The 21486-nt window shown below is 48.8% G+C and overlaps 1 protein-coding gene across 1 annotated transcript in view; it reads right to left on the bottom strand.

Moving 5' to 3' along the window:
* The window catches only part of PHLPP1 (PH domain and leucine rich repeat protein phosphatase 1), a 218533-nt gene that overhangs the window by 75492 nt on the left and 121555 nt on the right, over positions 1 to 21486 (bottom strand). Inside the window, exon 4 of the mRNA XM_056106973.1 lies at positions 15399 to 15565. Coding sequence (XP_055962948.1) covers positions 15399 to 15565 — 167 coding nt within the window. The remainder of the gene's footprint in view (positions 1 to 15398; positions 15566 to 21486) is intronic.

The following is a 21486-nucleotide window of genomic DNA, read 5'->3' as shown; positions in this document are numbered from 1 at the left end:
TTCTTTTTTGCGGCAACTATCAAGCTCTGGTTTCCTGGCCTACAAATTTAGAAATAATTTCCTCTCTGACGTCCATGTTTTTCACCGAGCTTGAGAAGGTTCTCCCACTCGGCTCCAGAGTGGTACAATTGTTCTCTTGAATTTCCTTCCAGTATTTATATTTTTTCCTCTTTAATAGTTTTTTGTTTATATGCAATGTTAGGAAGAGGTCTGTTTTTCTACAACTTTCTTAAGTCGATGCCATTTTTAAAAATAAACTGTTTTAATATCCATTCGATTTAAATAAATTTCATACCGTAGTAGGGGAAGAGAAAGCTGAAAAAAAAGAAGCCTCAGTGCCACTACAACAAAGACAGAGCCGAGATAAAAGCAAGTTCCATTGACTACTTGTTTCCCTTCCCTTTCATTCCTAAGAGAATTTCTAAAGTAGTGCGCCTGGGTATTTGTTCTTCCTAAGAGGCCACCGTGGGGTTTGAGCTAGCAACATGCTCTCATAAAATTATTAGCGCAACCTTTCTCAAGTCTCTAGAAGGGCGAATCTCGGGAAGGACATCAAAGTTTTGTTTGTCTGTTGTTTTTTAATATGCACTGAATCCACTTCCTCTCGAGAAACACTGGGTAGGCCAATAAGTTAAACAAAGAGAGCCATAGATCACAAATGCCCTGGGCTCATCTTCCTTCCACTCCTCAAATTCTGGTTCTTGACTTTCGAACTTCACTGATTCGTGAATTGAAGTCACATGTTAATAGTCTAATCTCAGTTCAGGAATGACCCAGGCCACCTCATTACACATAAAAAATAAAAAAAAAAAAACACTCCTAGAAAACGCACTAGCGCGGCGTTCTCCTGCATGGAGGGAAGCCAAGGTGCCTTTGGCCCCCTGCTCCCGGGGGGCTCCTAGTGGCTGCAGAAGCCTGAGAAACAACCGTGTCATCCGCTCCTCAGGGTGCTGGGAGACATCGCTCCTGCGCTCAGCACCCAGCCCTACATCGCAGCAAATGAACCCTCTGCGCGACTTCCCTCTTTCTTGCTGCAGGGCTCACCGCCCAAGTTCTAACTTCTGAAACGAATGCTTGTGACTTCGTGAGTGCATCCCGCTGCAGGGTCTCCCCTGGCCTCTTCCCCCTGGGGACACACGGGGTCTCTGGGGGGACACGGGGTGCACGCTTGCTACCAGGAACGCGAGTCGCCTCACAACACGTAAGCCAAAATACGCAGAACCCCTCCCCTCTCAATCTTAAAGTCACCCTAAGTGTATCTCCGTACAAACACACGCATATCACCATCTCATAATGACTAGGAAACAAAAGGAAGCGTGCGTGTGTGTGTGTGTGTGTGTGTGTGTGTGTGTGTGTGTGTTTTAACTGGGTAAAAAGACAAGGTTTACAAGCCACAACAGGATTTGAAGCGAAATTTTCTACCGAACTCTCGCAGATGTTATAAAGCGGAGTAAGCACACCAGAGGTACCGCGCAGACACGATTTTTCCCAAATAATAATCAAGGCAATAGAGATCGCATACGATCGGCAATAATTATAACGGACATATTGCAGTAAAGGCAAATTAAACAATCCCCCAGAGAGGAGTGTTCATTTTGCTCTCTCTCTCCCTCCTCTGAAATCACTCAAACAGTAGGCTCTTAATTGGCCACTGACTCTGTGCCAGATGCTTAAGTTAACCCTATAGATGCAAAAGCCAAGACAAAGCTCCCGACCGCTGCAGGGAGAGCGAAGGCCGGGACAGGCTCCCGTGAAGTCCACTCGGTCTGTCACACACGGAACCTCTGCTGGTCACTCGGCCTCCAGCATCCTGCACTGAGGACATGGCCCAAAGATGATGAGCAGCACGTCATTTTCTGATTCCTTATAAACTAGCCACAGAATGATTGGAAAGACAAAAGTAATGATCAAATGTAGTGCTTATGAAATGATTTCACTGTTCAACTGCGTCATGAACAACCGTATTCATTTTTTCACCAACAGACTGTCCTAGGACCCAGAGAGACAGTAGGGTGTTTGCCTTGCACACAGCCGACCTGGGTTTGATCCCAGCAGCCCATAATGGACCCTGAGTACCGTCAGGAGTGATTCCTGAGTGCAGAGCCAGGAGGAACCCCTGAGCATCACCCAATGTACCCCCAAAGAAACAACAACCAAACCCCACCCACCCAATATATCTGCCTACAGTTTACCACTTTGGCTAATGCAACACTCAAGATATTTAACATTAACCACCCCACTAGTGCAATGACAAAAATGTGAAAAATAATGATTTGTGTAAAAGGTGGAAAGCAGACCACTATGTTCACTTCTCAGAGGGAGAAAAGAGCCATGCACTGTTCTTGGACAAAATCCCAGTCAAATCATACAAGGATAGATAAAAATGAAAAACAGATATCTCTTTTATCGAGGATATCAGATTTCCAAGGGAGAAAAAGCATAAACTGAGCCAGAGAGGATAATTATGTCATGAAAATGTGCTCAGACGTGAGCGTGTAAGCTCACATTACAAATAAACGAGGCATATCTGGAAGCTAATAAGAGAAAAAAAATCAATACTCGAAAGTTTACCAAGTATAATAAAAAGTCTGATTCTAGGACTCCACCATTATTATACTAAAGGATTTCTGAATTCTTATTATTTACAAAAAGGTGTGTGAAGCATACAAATGTGAATTAGGCATGGTTTTCACCCTCTGGGAACTTGAGACAGTTTTGGAGCAAAGCTGCTATAATATAAAGCAGAAGATGAAAACTTGACTAAAAAAAAAAATCATGAGTGCTTGCAGAAAACTCACTTTTATCTATAAAGACATGAGCCAAAATATCAAAGGCAAATAGTAAATGGAAAAAGAACAAGGATCCTCAGACATGAGCCTGAGTTGCCAAAATGCAGATTCTTGGGCTGGTCACCAAGGGATTCCGCTTGAGCTGGTCTGGGATGAGAACCAGGAATGGCTCTGTCTCCAGTCAGCACTCCAGGTGACTCTGATGTAGGTATTTCACAATCATACTTACAGATACTCTGATTTGGAGGGCAAAAACCACAAGGTATACTCGAGAAACGTTAAACCAAAGCACACGTTTGTTCTTCGGCAGGAAGACGCCAGTCATGGTAAGGCATGCTCCCGGAGTATTCACAGGCACTGAGTTCCAGGGGAGGAGGGGACGACTTGCCTAGGACACTTCTGACCAAGGCACAGAACAGCCCAGCCCAGACATGCAGAGATGTGCAGGTCACAGAACTGGATTCCATCTCTCTCCCATGGCTGTGGCTGGGCTTCTCCTACCTACCTGCCTACCTATCTATCCACACACACACACACACACACACACACACACACGCACACACACACACACGTCCATCATATAAGTCAGGGCCAAAAGTGCACATTTGAACACAAATTTAAAAAAACAAAGGAAAGGGCAATTACTTGGAAATTTAGACTCTGCTTGTGATTCGCTTGTTATTTCTAAGTCCCAAAGACCTGGCAAGGGTGTGGTGTACTTTGGAAAAGGCCCCTGACATAAGGTCCCTAACTCAGCCTGGAAAATGACAACAGATGGGCAACTCCTTCCGGTCAAAGCTCCCTTACTACAAAGAGCAGCGTGAGGGGCATCAACACTGCAGGCACAGGTTCGGAGAGAGAGCACAGGGGTGGATGCACTTGCCTTGCATGCGGTCTACCTCAGCTGCACCCCCGGCACTGCCTGAGGGCGCGCTGAGCACTGCCAGGAGTGACCCCCGAGCACACAGCCAGGAGAACAGTTCTGCAATCGGCTGGGTGTGGCTACACACTCCCCACTCCCTACAAAATAAAAATTCCAGGTACCACTGGGAGGCCTTTGGTTCCCAAAGGTTAGGCGTGAGTGCAGAGTCAGCTCAGCCTGTGTGACGGGAGGCAGGGCTGACGAGCCAGATGAGCAAAGGGCCACTTCCACACCCTCGAGGGAGCAAGCACAGAAAGCGGGCAGGAACCCCGCCCCCAAGTCCCAGCTCTGGGACGCTTCGCCATCAACCACCATGACAGAAGCAGCCGATGGTCCCCTTGTCCCATGCTGAGCTCTGTGTCTGGGATGAGTGCAGAGTTCAGAGCTAGCACTCGGCACCGCAAATGCCGACAAACACCAGGCCCTCACAGTCAACTCTCCCGGAGAGGCCACAGCTCGGCAAGTACAGCAAAGAGTTTGGCTAGAACAAACAGAAGAACGAGCCTGGCAGAGTCCAACAGGCGGAGCTGAGCCGGGCCAAGGCTCCTGAGGGCCCAGCCTCCCCGACTCCCTTTCTACTCAAGCACCAGGAGGGTGTGTGTGGTGGTAGTGGGAGGGGGGGAGGGAGTAGAGACCATCATAAAGGGTCCCAAGGTGTCAGCAGGGATAACTGTAATTGAACACAGGCTGGCTGGGAAACACATCTCCTGTTTCTGTTGAACTTTACTCTCCGGAGTGCCATGTGGCAGAGGGGAGGAGAATGGGCTCTTCTTGCCGGAAACGAGGCTGGGAGCCAGGGCCAAGGCCAGGGGCAGCGCCCGAGCACCGCATGGGGCTCTCCTTTGATCCTCAAGGCAGGAGAGGCGAACGAATGGGAAGCTGGCGGAATGGAAGGCTTCCCGAGAGGATCAACATTCCATCTGCGAGGCAAAGCCGGGCCAGAAGCTCCCTGCCAGCCCACTGCCCGGGAAGAAAGGCATTCCCAGAGCTGGGAATTCCTGCAGCATGTGGCCGGCCGAGCCAGGCCCAGCTCTGGAAATTCCTTCCGCGAGGTTATCTCGGTCTGGGAGCTGCACTTGTGCGAAGTGTTTCCCGCACAATGGCTAAGCCCTGTCTTCATGAGCCGCCACTTGCTGGCCCGGAATATTTTTCCTATGACACTGCATCGTCAAAGAAGTTGAACATCTTCAAAGTACTACCGTTCAGGTCTGGCAGATAAGCTGCAAAAAATTCATTAGCAAGCCCCGAAATTCTACTATTCCATCCTTCTGGGTAACTGAATTACCGCTGCTCCTATGAAGAGCAGGAATTATTGAGAAACACAAAAATTACAGATTTCAATGCAAGCCTGGTCGTGTGAACTCTTGGCAGGGATAATTCATACGAACAACTGGATAGCTCTCAAATGCCCAACTCTCAAAAGGAGAGTGGAGAATATAAGGTCATTTGTTTTCTACTCCATGGAGATTAAGAATGTAGAAAATTCAGCTTTCTAAGAAGAAAGGTTCTTGATAAATACCAGGCATAATTCGGAGGTTCTTGGAGCTTATTTCTTCATGACTTTCATTCTGCTGCACCCACAGACACGCACACCCAGCTCCATTCCTTCGCTCCCACGGTACTCGCATTTGAAACACCTCCTGCTCAGTTAAACCAAACTTCCATCTGATCAGAGTTAAAGATTATTTCTTTTTTCCAAGCGGCTGCTTCACTCTCTCCTTGACCTAAAGATAACTCCACCTTATTTTAGGTCACATTGTACTAAGTGACTAGCTAGCGCAGCCTCTGAAGACACACACACACATGCTTCCAAGTTCCTTGAAACCATAATACCACTGACAGCCACTGTAAATAACCACTGTTCTCTTAAAAGTCACCTTGGGCACTTAATGCACAAAATGGTTCCAGGGTTCCCAAGAATTTTTGTCAATTCTCTTCTGAAACTTCCATAGCTACACATTTTTTTTTTTGGTTTCTTTTGTTTTTGTTTGGGGGCCCCACCAGGCTGTGCTCTGGGCTTACTTCTGGCTCTGTGCTCAGGGATCACTCCTGGCAGGCTCGAGGAACCAGAAGGGGATCAAAACTGGTTGGTCGCACGCAAAGCAAGCACCCTGCCCGCTGGACTATCTCTCTGGCCCCTCACTGTCACATACTTCTGGTCATTCTTTGTGGTGGGAAAAACAAGTCCACAGATTGTAGGGTGTATGGGTCTGTGTGTGTGTGAGTGCATGTGTAAGAGTTTATATATATTCTATATGTAATATATGTTGAAAAGGGGAGAAGGAATACAAAGATTAAAAAAAAAAACCCTATCTGTTCTCAAGGGCTTTACATGAAAGACAATTTTATTTTTATTTTTATTTTTAAATTTTTATTAGTGAAACACCATGAGGTAACAGTTGTAGACTTACAAATTTTTGTGCTGGGTTTCAGTTATACAATGACCAAGTACCCATCCCCCGACCAGTGCCTCCACCACCACTGATCCCAGTATCCCTCCCACCCCCTATCCCCCCATCCCATCCTGCCTCTATGGCAGGGAATTCCCTTTTGTTCTCTCTCTCCTTTTGGGTGCTGTGGTTTGCAAAAGAGGCACTGAGTGGAAATTATGTTCGGTCTCTAGTCTCCTTTCAGCATGCATCTTTCATCTTGGGAGGATCCTCCCAACACCCTTTATTTGGTGCTCCCTTCTCTATCTGAGCTGCCTTTTCCCTAGTGTGTGTGGCTGGCCTCCAAGCCATGGAGTAAACCTCCTGGTACTTATCTGGGCTATTCTTGGGTGTTAAGTCTCCTATTTTGTTATTTTATGTTCCCCAGATGAATGCAATCTTTCTATGTCTGTCCCTCTCTTTCTGACTCATTTTGCTTAGCATGATACTTTTCATGTAATGCCACTTGTATGTAAATTTCATGACTTCATCTTTTCTAACAGCTACATAGTACTCTACTATGTAGATGTACCAAAGTTTCTTTAACCAGTCATCTGTTCTCAGGCACTCAGGTTTTTTCCAGATTCTAGCTGTTGTAAACAGTGCTGCAATGAACAATCAAGTGCAGATGTCACTTCGACTATACTTTTTTGCCGCTCTGGGATATATTCCCAGGAGTATTATTGCTGGGTCAAATGGGAGCTCGATGTCTAATTGACTTATTGTACCATATGAATTTCAGGAGTGTTTGCTCCATTTCTTTGAAGAATGTCATGGGTATCGTTATAGGGATCGCAATGAATGTGTAGAATGCTTTGGGATGAAAGACAATTTTAGAAGTTCTCAGATGTCTCATGAAAGGCATCACTGATATGTGCATTTAGCACAAAAAGAACTAATAATTCGGGAGAGGAAAGTTCACACGGACTTGGGAAATAACCAAAAGCCTCAAGAAACATGTCATTACAACCTGCCTTGGGGTTCGGGCCTCAGAGCGGGGAGGCTGCATTTGGCCGCACCTGTGTCTGGTGGGTGATGAAGAGTTAAAAGAAGTGGCAGAGTCTATGCAAGGGCCGGTCAGAAAATGTGAGCTATACTCAGAGAATGGCAAAGTGACCCCAGGGTTCTTTCTGAGCAAGTTCATTACAACTGTCCCTTTCAAACCTAACCCTCTCCTTTTCCAATTTCCAATCTTTCCTTTTGAATGCTTTCTGAATCCTGTACTGTACAGAATGTCTTCTCATCTTACCTTCAACCCAAGAGAAATAATAATGCCCAATTTTCAGTTTCACTTCCTTTTGCACTAGCTACAAATCCCTTTTGCAAGGAGGTAGGAGTGGGGAATCTACTTACCACACAGTTGAGTGACTCAAGACAATTCCTCCCACCATTCACTGGCCATGTAGGAAGGGCCCACCTGGCCCTGACCTTTGAGGGACACTTGATTCCTGCTCGGCAGAAATCCAAAACCAAGCAGAGCAAACACAGCAAGCCAAAGGAAGAATTAAGCAATAGGTATGAACAACTGAAATCATTTTTTTCCTCCTGATATCTCTACTAAACTGGGCAGAAATGAAATGAAATGTCAATGTTTAAAAGCTGAGGCAGGTGCTGGAGCAATAGCACAGCGGGTAGGGTGTTTGCCTTGCACGCAGCCAACCTGGGTTCGATTCCCAGCATCCTATACGGTCCCCCAAGCATCACCAGGAGTGATTCCTGAGTGCATGCACCAGGAGTAATCCCTGAGCAATGCTGGGTGTGACCCAAAAAGCAAAACAAACAAACAAACAAAAAAACGGGGCAATACTTCTATTCCAGCACACTGTAGTATCTTATGAAAACGGTCCTTTGGGTGAGATCTTCTAGCTTGTCGAAGCTTGGGTGAGACCGGAAGGTATTGGGTATTGTGCTCAGCAAAAGTGAGTGGAACAGAGGCTCAAATGCAGAAGCGATTTCAAAGCACAGTGAGGGGATAAACAATGGCCAATGATAACTGACCCTGAAGCCGAGAGCGGGGGCTGGGTGCGAGGGGCCGGAGGGTTGGGGGTTATCTGGAGCGAGCAGGGTGCTGGCGGTGTGCAGGGAGCAACTCCTGACACATTCATATTGACACTACTGGGAAGAAAGGAAGCAAGGAAGGACAGAACGGAGGGGTGGAGGGACGGAAAGTAGATTAGGGAAGGAGGGAGAGAGCGAGGGAGGGATGGAGGAAGGGAGCGATCTTTTAAAGTTATAGAATAAAATACTGTGGAATTGTGAGTGGACAGTAAGAACTGCACTTCAGCACCGTAGCACTGACCTCCCGTTGTTCATAGACTTGCTCGAGCGGGCCCAGTAACGTCTCCATTATGAGGCTTGTTGACCCGGGTTCGATTCCTCCCCCTCTCAGAGAGCCCGGCAAGCTACCAAGAGTATCTTGACCACATGGCAAAGCCTGGTAAGTTACCTGTGACGTATTCGATATGCCAAACACAGTGACAACAAGTCTCATGAAAAATAATAACAACAACAACAAAAAAAAAAATCAGTATTCAGAGGAGACTAATTTTAAAAAGTGAAAAATACTGACGGCAGGACATCTATTCTTTTCCCCCAACTTCAAAATTATGTAATGCTAAAAAACACGTTAATAATTCTATGAACATACAGACATTCTTTGAAATGCCAGCGTCTCCTAAAATTCAAGTTAGTAATCATTTTATTAAAAAAAAAAAGTATGACTCCAAGCTGCAGGATTTATAGCAAAGCAGGGTTTGATCTCCTGGATCACATATAGTCCCTGGGGCTCCTTCAGGGGCCATCCCTGAGCTCAGAGCCAGAAGGAAGCTATGAGCAACCTCCAAACAAGCTCAAAAACAAACAAACCAAAAAATATAATTTCCTAAATTAAAGAACTGTCACTGTCACTGTCCTCCTGTTGTTCATCGATTTGCTTGAGCGGGCCCAGTAACGTCTCCATTGGAGACTTTGTTGTTACTGTGTTTGGCGTATCGAATACATCACGGGTAGCTTGCCAGGCTCTGCGTGCGGGCGAGATACTCTCGGTAGCTTGCCGGGCTCTCCGAGAGGGGCGGAGGAATCGAACTCGGGTCGGCCATGTTGGCTGCGTGCAAGGCAAACGCCCTACCGCTGTGCTATCACTCCAGCCCAAATTAAAGAACTTCCTAAAGTAAAGAACTTTAGGAGCTGGAGAGTTAGTGCAGAGGGGTCGGCACTTTGCCTTGCATGTGGCCCACCTAGGTCTGATCCCTGTCACCCTATATTGTCCCCAAACCCTGCCAGGAGTGATCCCTGAGCACAGAGCCAGGCATAAGCCCTTAGTTATGTCAAGAGCAGTTTTATAAAAATAAATGAATAATTTAAAAAGGAAATCAACTAGGACTTTAATTGTGTAAGCTTTTTCCACCTACAAATAGTAAGAAAAAGAAAGAAGACTTACTTTCCTTATTAACTTACAATAGTGATAATTCACTGACCATCAAAAACAACTGAAACATAATCAATTTCTATTAATTTATAATTTGTCATTCCCAACACATAGAATAATGCAATTTAAGTTTACTTATTTACATTGTGATCAAGTTTTCAAGTACTTGCTATAACACAGGCTTATCTCTAAAAGCAGTAAGCAGCAATGATTATAAAATTGAAATGATCTAAGAGCAAGGTCAGTGACAAACTTTCCAAGTCCTGTGGAGTCCCTAGAAATCAACACATACAAACTACAACCAAAGTGCTTATGAGTTTGCTCTCTGCATTCCTCTCTGCGAACTTCGCAATCGGTATCACCAGAAAAGAATCTTCTGACCTACCACCCCCTACAAATTCTAGATCCTTCTATACATTACTGCCCATGTAACTTGAATAAATGAAAAATTTCAATTTATCCATACATCGTTTGAACACAAATTAGTAAATTTGTAAATAAGTAAAATTAGTTCATACAACTTTGACACACAGTATTTGGGGGCGGGGTGGGGGGGAAGACATAGCAAATTATATTCCAACAACTCCAATTATCACAGACTCTACAGAAAGACCGCAGTTTATTCAAGAACAATTCTCTACTACAAATAACAATGTCCGTCCTATCACTGAGTCCTATAAATGAAGAGAGTTCATTTGAGCAGAGCACTGTTGATGAAAGGCATGTAACGAACAGTGATTAGTGGCAAGAATGATCAAGAGTTCCAACAATTTCTGGGTCGGCCTTCCCTCTGTATTTTCAAAACTACCTTTAAGAGTTCCAATGCCAATAAAGGAAAAACAAACAGTGGCGGTTCCAAGAACAACGTCTTCCCTCCAGCACTGCCAGTCTTTTGGCGCATCCGCATTTAGAAGCAGCCCTCAAACATCGCTGTCAAGGTTCCGGGACAGCGCGTTTGTTTAAGGTGAAAACTTGCCACAAGATAAAGCCAGGAAATACCAAGTCGAAAGAAAAAGTCTCCGAATTCCTACCTATCAGAAATGCATCGTTCTTACACTTTCTTTTGGAATCTGCCTTAATACGATCATCTAAAATTCATTTTGAAGACTTTGGTAAAAAATATAAAAACAAATTACTCTTTGATACCTCCCCACCAAGTTCCCTCTGAAACGCAGTTGTGAGATTAGCACACATTCCTTTAATATACTTTAAAAAAAACACAAAAAAACTCTATTACGGATTGGGAGTGTAGCTCAGCAGTAGAGCACCTGCCTTGTGTGTGTGAAGGAAGCCCTGGGTATGCCCCAGTGACACCCCCCACACACACACGCGCACAGATACACACCACACACATACATACACATACATGCAGATACACACACACCACACCCACACAGATACACCCCTCCACACACCCTCCCCTCTATACATATACACGTGCGCACACATGCGTGCAGATACACACACAGACACACACAAATACACACATACACACCACACACACATGCAGATACCCCCCCCCCCCCCACACACACACCCCATACCATTTTTAAAAGCTACTTTAATATATCCTGAAGTGTAAACGTGAGTTGTTAGGGCACATCTTGTAATTTCAACTCCTATAAAATCTCTCTTGGATGAATGATCGAGAGGAGTGGGAAGGCCAAAAATTTCATAGTAGTGTTGAATAAAAAGAAGCTAGTACAAAGGCAAGTTTTTTTCCTGAAAGGACAGAGCAGAGCGGCTTCCCTGTTACTCCAACACCACATGCCAGCCCGGGCCCTGGCCACCTCCCACGGACTCCACACAATGGGGCCAGAACAGAGACCTGGTATTACAATGCAAAGAATTTAAAAATCCTCCGTCTTAAACCAAAACCTCAGTGCTGGGTTCCACGCGACGCAATCCAAGCTGATGAAACAGCCTGGCAGTCTCTGTTTGGAGGGTTACAAACACACAGATGAGGGACTGGAGCCATAGCACAGCAGGTAGGGCGTTTGCCTTGCACGCAGCCCGACCCGGGTTCAATTCCCAGCATCCCAGATGGTCGCCCAAACACGGCCAGGACTAAATCCTGAATGCATGAGCCAGGCGCAACCCCTGTGCATCGCTGGGTGTGACCCAAAAAAGCAAAAAACAAATAAAAAAAACACACAGGTGACAGCAGTTGGACACAGTCTGGCCCCTGGGGGCCAGCACCAAGAGGTGCCGCTCAGGGATGATAAAGACAAGTCAGCATCTGGTCATGAAAGGGGGGCAGAGGTGTGCTCGGCCGTCCCCCACGTGTTGCTGGCTCACTAGGACGTGTTCTCTTGGCAGAAACGCACCCAGGCGTACACTCACAGGTATGTCCTTCCTAGCCTTGCCAGGCTTCTACAGACAGCCTTGCAAAAGGAGCATCCGGCACGGGGCCCTCTCCTCATCCCAACAAGACAGATTATTCCCTGGAAGCGACTGACCACAGAGTCGCCGGCTTCAAGGACACTGGACGGAGCGAAGAACATGTTTTGAAAACAGGGATCCAATAAAAATTCACACGAGGCCTTGACATTCCAGCTCTCTCCCCCGCTCGGTCCCCAAATCCTGGCACACGCCACGCAAACAGAAGACCGGGGGTTCCTCGCAAGCCAGCTGGGCACGCCCCCGGGAGAAGGGCCCACAGACAGCGCCTGCCTTTGGAGGCCGCCCAGAGAAACCACAGGGCCACTGCGGCCGTCATGACGGTGGAGAGTCCTGCCACAGACCACGGGGGCCGGTTCGCCTGCCAGTGACGCACCACTGAATGGGAAACAGAGAGAAGGAAGCACCACACAGGTGAGTCAACGGGGACACAAATGTCTGGCCCACATAAGTTGGGGGAATCAGGCAGACGAGATGGGGGGGAAATCCCATCCTCAGCAGGAGAAAAGATGGTCCATGAAAAGAACAGATCACAGTAAAACACAAGTTACACACACACACACACACACACACACACAGTAAAACACAAGTTACACACATACACACACACACACACACACACACACACACACCTATACCCCAACTCCTGGAAACAGTAGCACTGTAGCACTATCCTCCCGTTGTTCATCGATTTGATTAAGCGAGCCCAGTAACGTCTCTATTGTGAGACTTGTTGTTACTGTGCTTGGCATATTGAATACGTCATGGGGAGCTTGCCAGGCTCTGCCGTGTGGGCCAGATATTCTTCCCCCGCTCTCTGAGAGGGGCAGAGGAATCGAACCTGGCTTGGCCAGGCTGGCCACGTGCAAGGCAAATGCCCTACCACTGTGCTATCGCTGGAGTGACAGCTTAGTTAAAAAATATTAAAAAAAAAAAAAAGCAGAAAAATACAGACAATGAACTGCAGTGGGGAAAAACAACCACAGTCGACCAGCGTGAAGGCACCTGGTGTGGACTGGTGAAGGCCAACAAGTGCTCCCCCTGACAGCGAAGGGAGAGGTCGTGTGCTGAGACTGCGAGCCAGAGGGGATGGGGTCTGGGTTGAAGGAGAATCACAGACCAAGAACCAACAGTTGGGGCCACCGCTGGGGCCTCCTATGCCAGGCAATGCCTCGGGTCCATTTGATTAACTGAGGCCACGGCGCCCGGTTCTTTGATTTCCCTATGTCCTGATGAGCATTTTAGGTCTCTTGTCTAGGCTTAAATTTCTGATCATAAAGTAATCCGATAGAAAATGACTCGAATACCAATGTTCATCTTCGTACCCACATTTTTCTATTCCAGTCGGAACACTTTTGCCTCTGACTTTCTTTTTCTCTGTGACAACTGTGCTGGCGACCCAACTGAGGGTCTCCCCAGGCCCCATCACAGAGCCACATCCTCTGGCCCGGAGCCTCCTTCATTCTAAGTCAGTAAACATTATGCGTATAGCCAAGACCGCTTTCTCATAGGCAAACCAGACCCCCACCCAATTTACCTCCATCCTAGAATGCAAGCACTTAGCATCTCCATAGATCTCTTCTCTAAAATGGAAGGATTTGGGACTAGAATCTCTCTGACTTCTAATGCCTCTCTCAATTCTTATTTTATTTCTATATTTTGGGTTTCTGGCACCACACCCAGCACCAGTGGCTGAGCATGTTGGGCCCTATTACTGCAGAGGAAACTCTGCTGGAGGGGGTCTCATAAAAATGAAATGTTTTACTTTAAAATGTCCCTGATGGGGGCTGGAGCAATAGCACAGCGGGGAGGGCGTCTGCCTTGCACGTGGCAGACCCAAGTTCGATTCCCAGCATCCCATATGGTCCCCTGAGCACCGCCAGGGATAATTCCCAAGTGCAGAGCCAGGAGTAACCCCTGTGCATCGCCGGGTGTGACCCAAAAAGAAAAAGAAAATGTCCCTGATGTGGGGCCGAAAGATAGTACAGCGGGTAGGGTGCCTCCTTTGCACAAGGCAGACCCAGGTTCAATCCCCGGCATCCCATAGGGTCCTCCAAGCACCGCCAGGAGCAATTCCTGAATGCAAAGCCAGGAGTAACCCCTGAGCATTGCCAAATGCGGCCCCAAAATATCACTGCTGATGGGGATGTTGACTGGCCCAACCTTTATAGAAAACAACACAAACATCCCCCAAATTAGGAACTGAGCTTCCATACAAGTTGGCAATTACACTTCTTGCCATCTACCCCAAGGGTCTTTTCCAAAAGTCTACTGCGAAAAGACACCCGCACTCCTATGTTCACTGTCGCACTATTCATGACAAGAGCCCAAATCTGGAAACAGCCCAGGCGTCCAGGAGCAGGTGACACGGGAAAGAAACTGGATCCTATACACAATGAGAAAAGACACAATCGGGCAACGGGCTCTCAGAAGGAGAGCGAGCACGTGTCACAGAATGGCACCATTCACACGTAGGAGCCAGAGAAACATGGGAAGGAAATCAACGCCCCAAGGCTCCAGACACTGAGGACACGGCAGGGCACCCAGGGAATGGTGGAGGGAAGCAGATGCTCTGGAAGGGTGAGGTGCAAATCCTACCATGGACAGTACTGGACATCCCGCTGCCCAAATAAAACTGGGGGGGGGGGGGGAGCACGGGGGGTCCCTCATGGTAAGAGAAAGTCTATTTGCTTGTTACTCCATCATACCCAGTGGGTCTGCTTACTCCTGGCTCAGGGATCACATTTTTTTTATTAGTGAAATCACCGTGGGGCACAGTTACATACTTTCAAACTTTTGTGTTTGCATTACAGTCATACAATGGTCATTTACCCATCCCTCCACCAGTGCCCATTCTCCCCTACCAATGTTCCCAGTATCCCTCCTACCACCCCACCCCATCCACAACCACCCCACACCACCTCTGCGACAGGCATTCCTTTTTGTTCTCTCTTCTTTTGGGTGTTGTGGTTTGCAAGAGGTATTGAGCGGCCATCGTGTTCAATCTATAGTCTACTTTTCGGCACACAACTTTCAACCCGAACAGGTCCTCCCAACAAACATCGTTTACTTGGTGTTCAGGGATCACTTTTGATGGGGGTCGGGGAACCATTATGTGATGCCGGGAATTGAACCCAGGTTGGCTGTGCCCTACCCGCTATACTACTGCTCCAGTCCCCAAGGAAAGGATCTCTGAACAACACAAAATTTCTGCTGATAAAATGGTAAGTTCACTTAAAATCCTTCTAACTAATATGTGATGTTATCTCAAGGAAAACACCTGCACAATTATGTGACTTGTCAGTCAAGCTAGTCACTACTTTCCCAAAACACCCCTTTCTCTCAAAGAACAATGAAACAACTGAAAGGGTCCTAAGCTGCCCCAGGCCCCCCTCTCGAAGGCAGGTGCCCGCCCTGGTTAGGCCACTTACCTCTGCAGTTCACTGAGCCCCCGGGCCGACGGCACGCTGGGGTTCTGCCTTAGGAAGTTCTGCTTTAAGTTGAGATGAGTGAGGTCTTGGCTGTAGAAGAGGTTGGCAGGCAGGTGCTCCAGGCTGCAGCACGACAGGTCCACGGAGCTGATCCGCTGGGACGCGACCTACGGGGGCAGAAACACACATCTGAGTTCAGTGCCCGCCGTGCGCCCTCAGGCTGCTGCTATCGGGGAAAAAAAATAAAACACCAGAAATGCAGACACCCTGTTCAAGGAGCACTATCGATCCAAAACAAACAAACGAGACAGACAATAATTCATATAAAACAGAATTAGCCACTGTCCCAAGTAGAGAACAGAATGGCTGGCCAGAAGGTGCGTGTAACGGAGGCCGGGAGGCTGGTGACAGAGGTCACAGATTATCCGACGAAGGGCAGTGAGAAGTAACCGCCAACATTTATGTCCCGAAAACATGCCAGGCAAGAGGAGTCGGAGCTTAAACCCCGGAAGACTCTGGAGCTTGTGTGGGGCAGGGAGGTGGACGCTATGATGGAACAGTACCAACGAGGGGGGCCCACGTCTGGCACCTGACCCACAGAAACGCCAGCCTCCCCCCAGACCGTGAGCCCGCCGCCAGCCACTCTCAGCTCAGCCCGCACCCAGGCTAAGAGGACGTGTTTATATATTTACTGCACTCTGAGTTATGTACATGTTCTAGCAGAATTTATTTTACATCTCAATGTTTACCCACATATCCGTGACCTTCTGTTTGAACGTCTGCTACCATGGTCAGAGTCCTGGGCGGCGTCAACTGGCGTGCTGAGGACAGAAATGCAAGAGGCAGCCGTCCTCCCTCTCAAACGCTCTCTCCGGTATGCCAGGCCATGTGGTGCCAGTTCGGGTGGGAGAGCGGCTGGGACCCACTGACCCTGCCCCTAAAGGCCCCTTCCTCGAAGAGTCTTGGGGGCGCTCTGCTCAGGTCAACGCTAACTTTCTCACTCATGCCTTTCTCTCTGCCAAAGCTTTCTGGAAGACACCACTCCTTATCTGTGATCCGTTTGCTTTCCCTTTCTCCAGTGACAGAGTGTGGGGTCACTGTGTGGGGTCACATCCGGAGGCCCCATGAGCAGAGGGCAGGGACAGTAAATCATGGAGTCCTCACTGCCTGGGGGTTCGCATTCTTGACAAACATGAAGGCGACAATTCTGTGTCTCACACAGAAAAACACAGTGGATGAAGGGTGGGCGTTGGGGCCAGTGTAACGGTCCAGCTCTCCCAAACGGCAGAACTCACATTTGACATCCCCTGACATCGAAATGTTCCTGATGCCTAAAGGGCATCCAAGAGTAACTTTCCGTAAGACATCCTGTTGCTGGCATGTACGAGGTGAGAAACCAGGGGAAGATCGGCCTAAAAAAAAAGCTCGGAAGAATCAACTCAAGTGATTTCATGGGGGAAACCTGAGTTTGCACTTCAGCAAATTAATCTTCCCTTTATTCTGTACATACGGACAAAAGAAAAAGGCCTCTCCAAGCCAAATCACCCGGACAGACTGAAAGATGCGAAGAAAGCAGAACTTGCCGGGCCTGAAAGGGAACCTCAACATGCCACTCGTCCACAAGACGCTGGGCCAGGAACCCACACACAGGAAGTGAGACTGAGAACCACACCAGCGGGTAAAATGATGCCAAGTGTGTTTAGGGGCCTGGGGTTTAGGGCACACGCCTTTACCAGTGTATGGTCCCAAGTATAAACCCCTGGCGTCTCACAAACGCTGAGTGTGACGCTGACAGCTCTGCAGTCTGTGACCCCCGGCACCGCAGGAGACTTTGGGGCCATGCCACAGCCTGGCTGTGTCCGTACCAGGCACTGGGAGAGCACTGCACCCCAAAAGATGTGGGGGCGCCCAAGGGCAGGAGGTGAGACCTCTGCTAAGTGTGTGTGGGATCCTGGAGGTCCCGGGGACTAAAGGCCCCACTCCAGGTTGAAACTGGAGTAGACACGGCTATAGGCTGCTGCTCCCTGTAACAACATGAGCCCAGGGACAAGAGTGGCCTCCAGGACACCCCCCCCCCCCCCCCCGACACACACACACAGACACACACTGGCCAGGGACCCATGCAGGCACCCAGAGGCTGGCTCTGGCATTTCCATTCTCCTGAAGTCAGGAGAAGGAGAACCTGGTGCACCCGAGCGCTGCCATTTTTTTTTTAATTTTTATTAGTGAGACACCATGAGGTACAGTTGTAGACTTACAAATTTTTGTGCTTGGGTTTCAGTTATACAATGATCAAATACCCATTCCTCCACCAGTGCCCATTTCCACCACCACGGATCCCAGTATCCCTCCCACCTCCCATTCCCCCCTCCCACCCTTCCTCTGTGGCAGGGCATTCCCTTTTGTTCTCTCTCTCCTTTTGGGTGCTGTGGTTTGCAAAAGAGGCATTGAGTGGCAATCATGTTTGGTCTATAGTCTACTTTCAGCATGCATCTCCCATCCTGGGAGGATCCTCCCAACACCCTCTATTTGGTGCTCCCTTCTCTATCTGAGCTCCCTTTTCCCCTAGCATGTGTGGCTGGCCTCCAGGCCATGGAGCAAAATTCCTGGTACTAATCTCGGCCATTCTTGGGTGTTAGTCTCCTATTTTGTTACTTTATGTTCCCCAGATGAACGCAATCTTTCTATGTCTGTCCCTCTCTTTCTGACTCATTTCGCTTAGCATGATACTTTCCACGTAGTACCACTTGTATGTAAATTTTATGATTTCATCTTTTCTAACAGCTACATAGGACTCCATTGTGTAGATGTACCAAAGTTTCTTTAACCAGTCATCTGTTCTTGGGCACTCAGGTTTTTTCCAGATTCTGGCTATTGTAAAGAGTGCTGCAATGAACAAACAAGTGCAGATGTCACTTCGACTATACTTTTTTTTTGCCTCTCTGGGATATATTCCCAGGAGTGGCAAAACTGGATGGCTACATGCAAAAATGTGGGCTCAGATCTCTGCCTAACGCCATGTACAAAAGTAAGATCAAAGTGGATTGAAGACCTCAACATCAGACCGGATTCCATAAGGTACATTAAAGAAAATGTTGGCAAAAGCCTCCATGACATCAAGTGCTGCCGTTTAAGGGCATGAAACAAACCTGCTTTTATTAAAACAGCTACAGAACAGCACCGAGAGCCCAGCGCCATCTGTGAAAGGCACCTGAAAACAAACGTGCACAAATCCACCTGCTGTAGTGGAATACTTGCAAATGCAGAAACGCTATAAGCCTTATCAATGCAGCCAAATTAAGACGCCTGGATGTCGGTCATACACCAAACTAGTGACAGAGATCACCGCTGCGCAGGCAGGAAAGGAAACGGCATGGGAAGGGGAAGATGGGGACCGGGCATATAAGCGGGGGGATCCAATTTCTCAGAGAGGGCTAACCGAAGGCAGGAAGGCCCTGTGTCCTGAGGAATGGGCAGGAGCCAGGCATGGATGCTGTGCTGCCATCCTTGGTGCTCTTAAACTGGGTCACGCTAAAAACAAAGAAAGCTCCATGAAAATGTCCATCCAGGATCGAATGGGGGTGGAGAGGAACCAATCTTGTGGCTCCCCTCGTGTCCTCCTTGGTGCCCCCCAGAAATTGATGCTTCCTCCTTAAACCAAAGGCCGGAGCCATACGCTCAGCCTCGACCCCCACTATCCCTACACTCACCCTGCACAGCAGAAGAGTGGATATTCGCTCCGGGGTACTCCAGAGCATCGTGAAACAAAATTAAGTCTGCCTTCAAAAGAGAGGGACAGACATAGAAAGATTGCGTTCATCTGGGGAACATAAAGTAACAAAATAGGAGACTAACACCCAAGAATGGCCGAGATTAGTACCAGGAATTTTGCTCCATGGCTTGGAGGCCAGCCGCACATGCTAGGGGAAAAGGGAGCTCAGATAGAGAAGGGAGCACCAAATAGAGGGTGTTGGGAGGATCCTCCCAGGGTGGGAGAAGCATGCTGAAAGTAGACTATAGACCAAACATGATTGCCACTCAATGCCTCTTTTGCAAACCACAGTACCCAAAAGGAGAGAGAGAGAACAAAAGGGAATGCCCTGCCACAGAGGCAGGGTGGGATGGGGGGTGGTAGGGTTACTGGGATCCGAGGTGGTGGAGAATGGGCACTGGTGGAGGAATGGGTACATGATCATTGTATAATTGAAACCCAAGCACAAAAATTTGTAAGTCTGCAACTGTATCTCATGGTGTCTCACTAATAAAAATTAAAAAAAAAAATAAAAGAAGTCTGCCTTCATTACACTGACCTCGGAAACAAGGGAATTATATGCAAAACCTGATTAAGCCCTAGGGTGAGGGGAGGCAAGGAAAAGGGGGACAGGATTAACTCGAAGGTGAGGGTTGCCACCAACAGAGTCTGGTCAGGGCCAGTCCCGCTGAGGGGGGGACAGGGGACAGCAAAAGCCGCAGGGCAGGCAGCTGCCAGGGTTTCTCCGGGCAGTGGAGGTCAGTCACCAGTGTGAAAGCCCCGAAGAAGAACAGCACCTGGCATGACCAGGAAGCCGTGAGGAGACAGGAAGATAAAGGGCGGGACCTCGGGTCCTGCCAGAGAGATGGGATGAGGGGAGAGGCCAGGGGCTGCCCTGTGGCCACAACAGGCACTTGGGAATGGAGCCGAGAGAGGTTCTGGGAAGCGCCGCAAAGGCCCGGGTTCTTGCCTGCTTTGCTCGCTCAGAACCTGGTGCAACGCTTCCAAGTATTTGCAGGAAGAATGGCCACTGGGCCACCTCAGGCCTCCCCGTCCTCCCAGTCTGCACCAAGCCCTCTGACGGCACTCTCACACCTGCCAACGATCTCAAAGAAGTCAGACTCTCTTTCGGCCGCAGTGTCACGCTAACGGTTCCTTGGGCGCCCATCGGATAATGACTAAATGTCAAGTGGCATCTGTTTCTCTTCCTCACTCTGGGTCACAGGCTGTTCTTGAGGCAGGAGGGCGAGGGAAGCACCTGGGGGCCCAGCAGAGCAGCTTGAGGGGAGACGGGAGGAATGGAACAGCCCCAGGTCAGTGATGGGACGGGCCACGTGGGCACAGGCCACAGGCTGCCAGGTGACGGCAAAAGCAGCACGACTGCTCTCGCCACCCTAATCCGGTCACTTCATCCCCAGGGAGCCGTGAGCACTGCCTGGCCGCCCACCCTGCAAAATACAGGGTCCCACCACCAAGAGGTGACATCTGAGTCCTGGATGAAACAAACACACACACACATACACACACACACACACACACACACAAAACAGTCTGCGTCCTCCAGAGCAGCCCAACATGCCCTTGTAGCACCCATCACAACTGAAGAGCTGGGGCTGGAGCCATAGCACAGCGGGTAGGGCGTTTGCCTTGCACTCAACCAACCCGGGTTCGATTCCCAGCATTCCATATGGTCCCCCGAGCACCACCAGGAGGGATTCCTGAGTGCGGAGCCAGGAGTAACCCCCAAGCATCGCCGGGTGTGACCAAAAAGCCACAACTAAAGAGCCTTCTCCAAGTAAGACCCAAGCAAGGGAAAAAGTCAAGACTTCGACCCCCCTGCACAGCCGCCAAGTCACTCATGGCCCACTCACTGTCATTCTCTCAAACAGCAATGACAGAACCGTGACCGATGCTTTAGCGGGTCTGGTACCGGTGAGGGCCACTGTACTAAGTCAAAATATCATGCTTTCAACCGAACAGTTGGTGTGAGGGTCACGATCCACGCTAAGAAGAATTTAGCCTTGCTTTAAAATGAAAGACAGTTCCACTGAGTCAAGGGGCCAGCGCCAGCCGAGGCAGAATGGAGGCCGAAGTCACGTCGGTGCTCAGCGTCCCGACTCCCACCGCAGGAGAGAGACAGACCCCTGTCCGGGCTTGTCGCCACCTCACCACTTGTCTGAACCCCCGGTCCCCCAAATCAGGAGGACTCTGAGGATCGGAAGAGCTACAAGACGCCGACCTGAGGCGTGGAGGTGGGAGGGCGTGACGGCCTCTCCTGGGCTCTGACTGTGCCAAGGCACAAACGCTCTGTGCTGGGGAGTCCCCCAGGCCCCGGCT

This window comes from Sorex fumeus, unplaced genomic scaffold (assembly GCF_029834395.1).
Source record: "Sorex fumeus unplaced genomic scaffold, SorFum_2.1 ptg000151l, whole genome shotgun sequence".
Classification (NCBI taxonomy): Eukaryota; Metazoa; Chordata; class Mammalia; order Eulipotyphla; family Soricidae; genus Sorex; species Sorex fumeus.
This window is presented reverse-complemented; position numbering and strand designations above follow the sequence as displayed.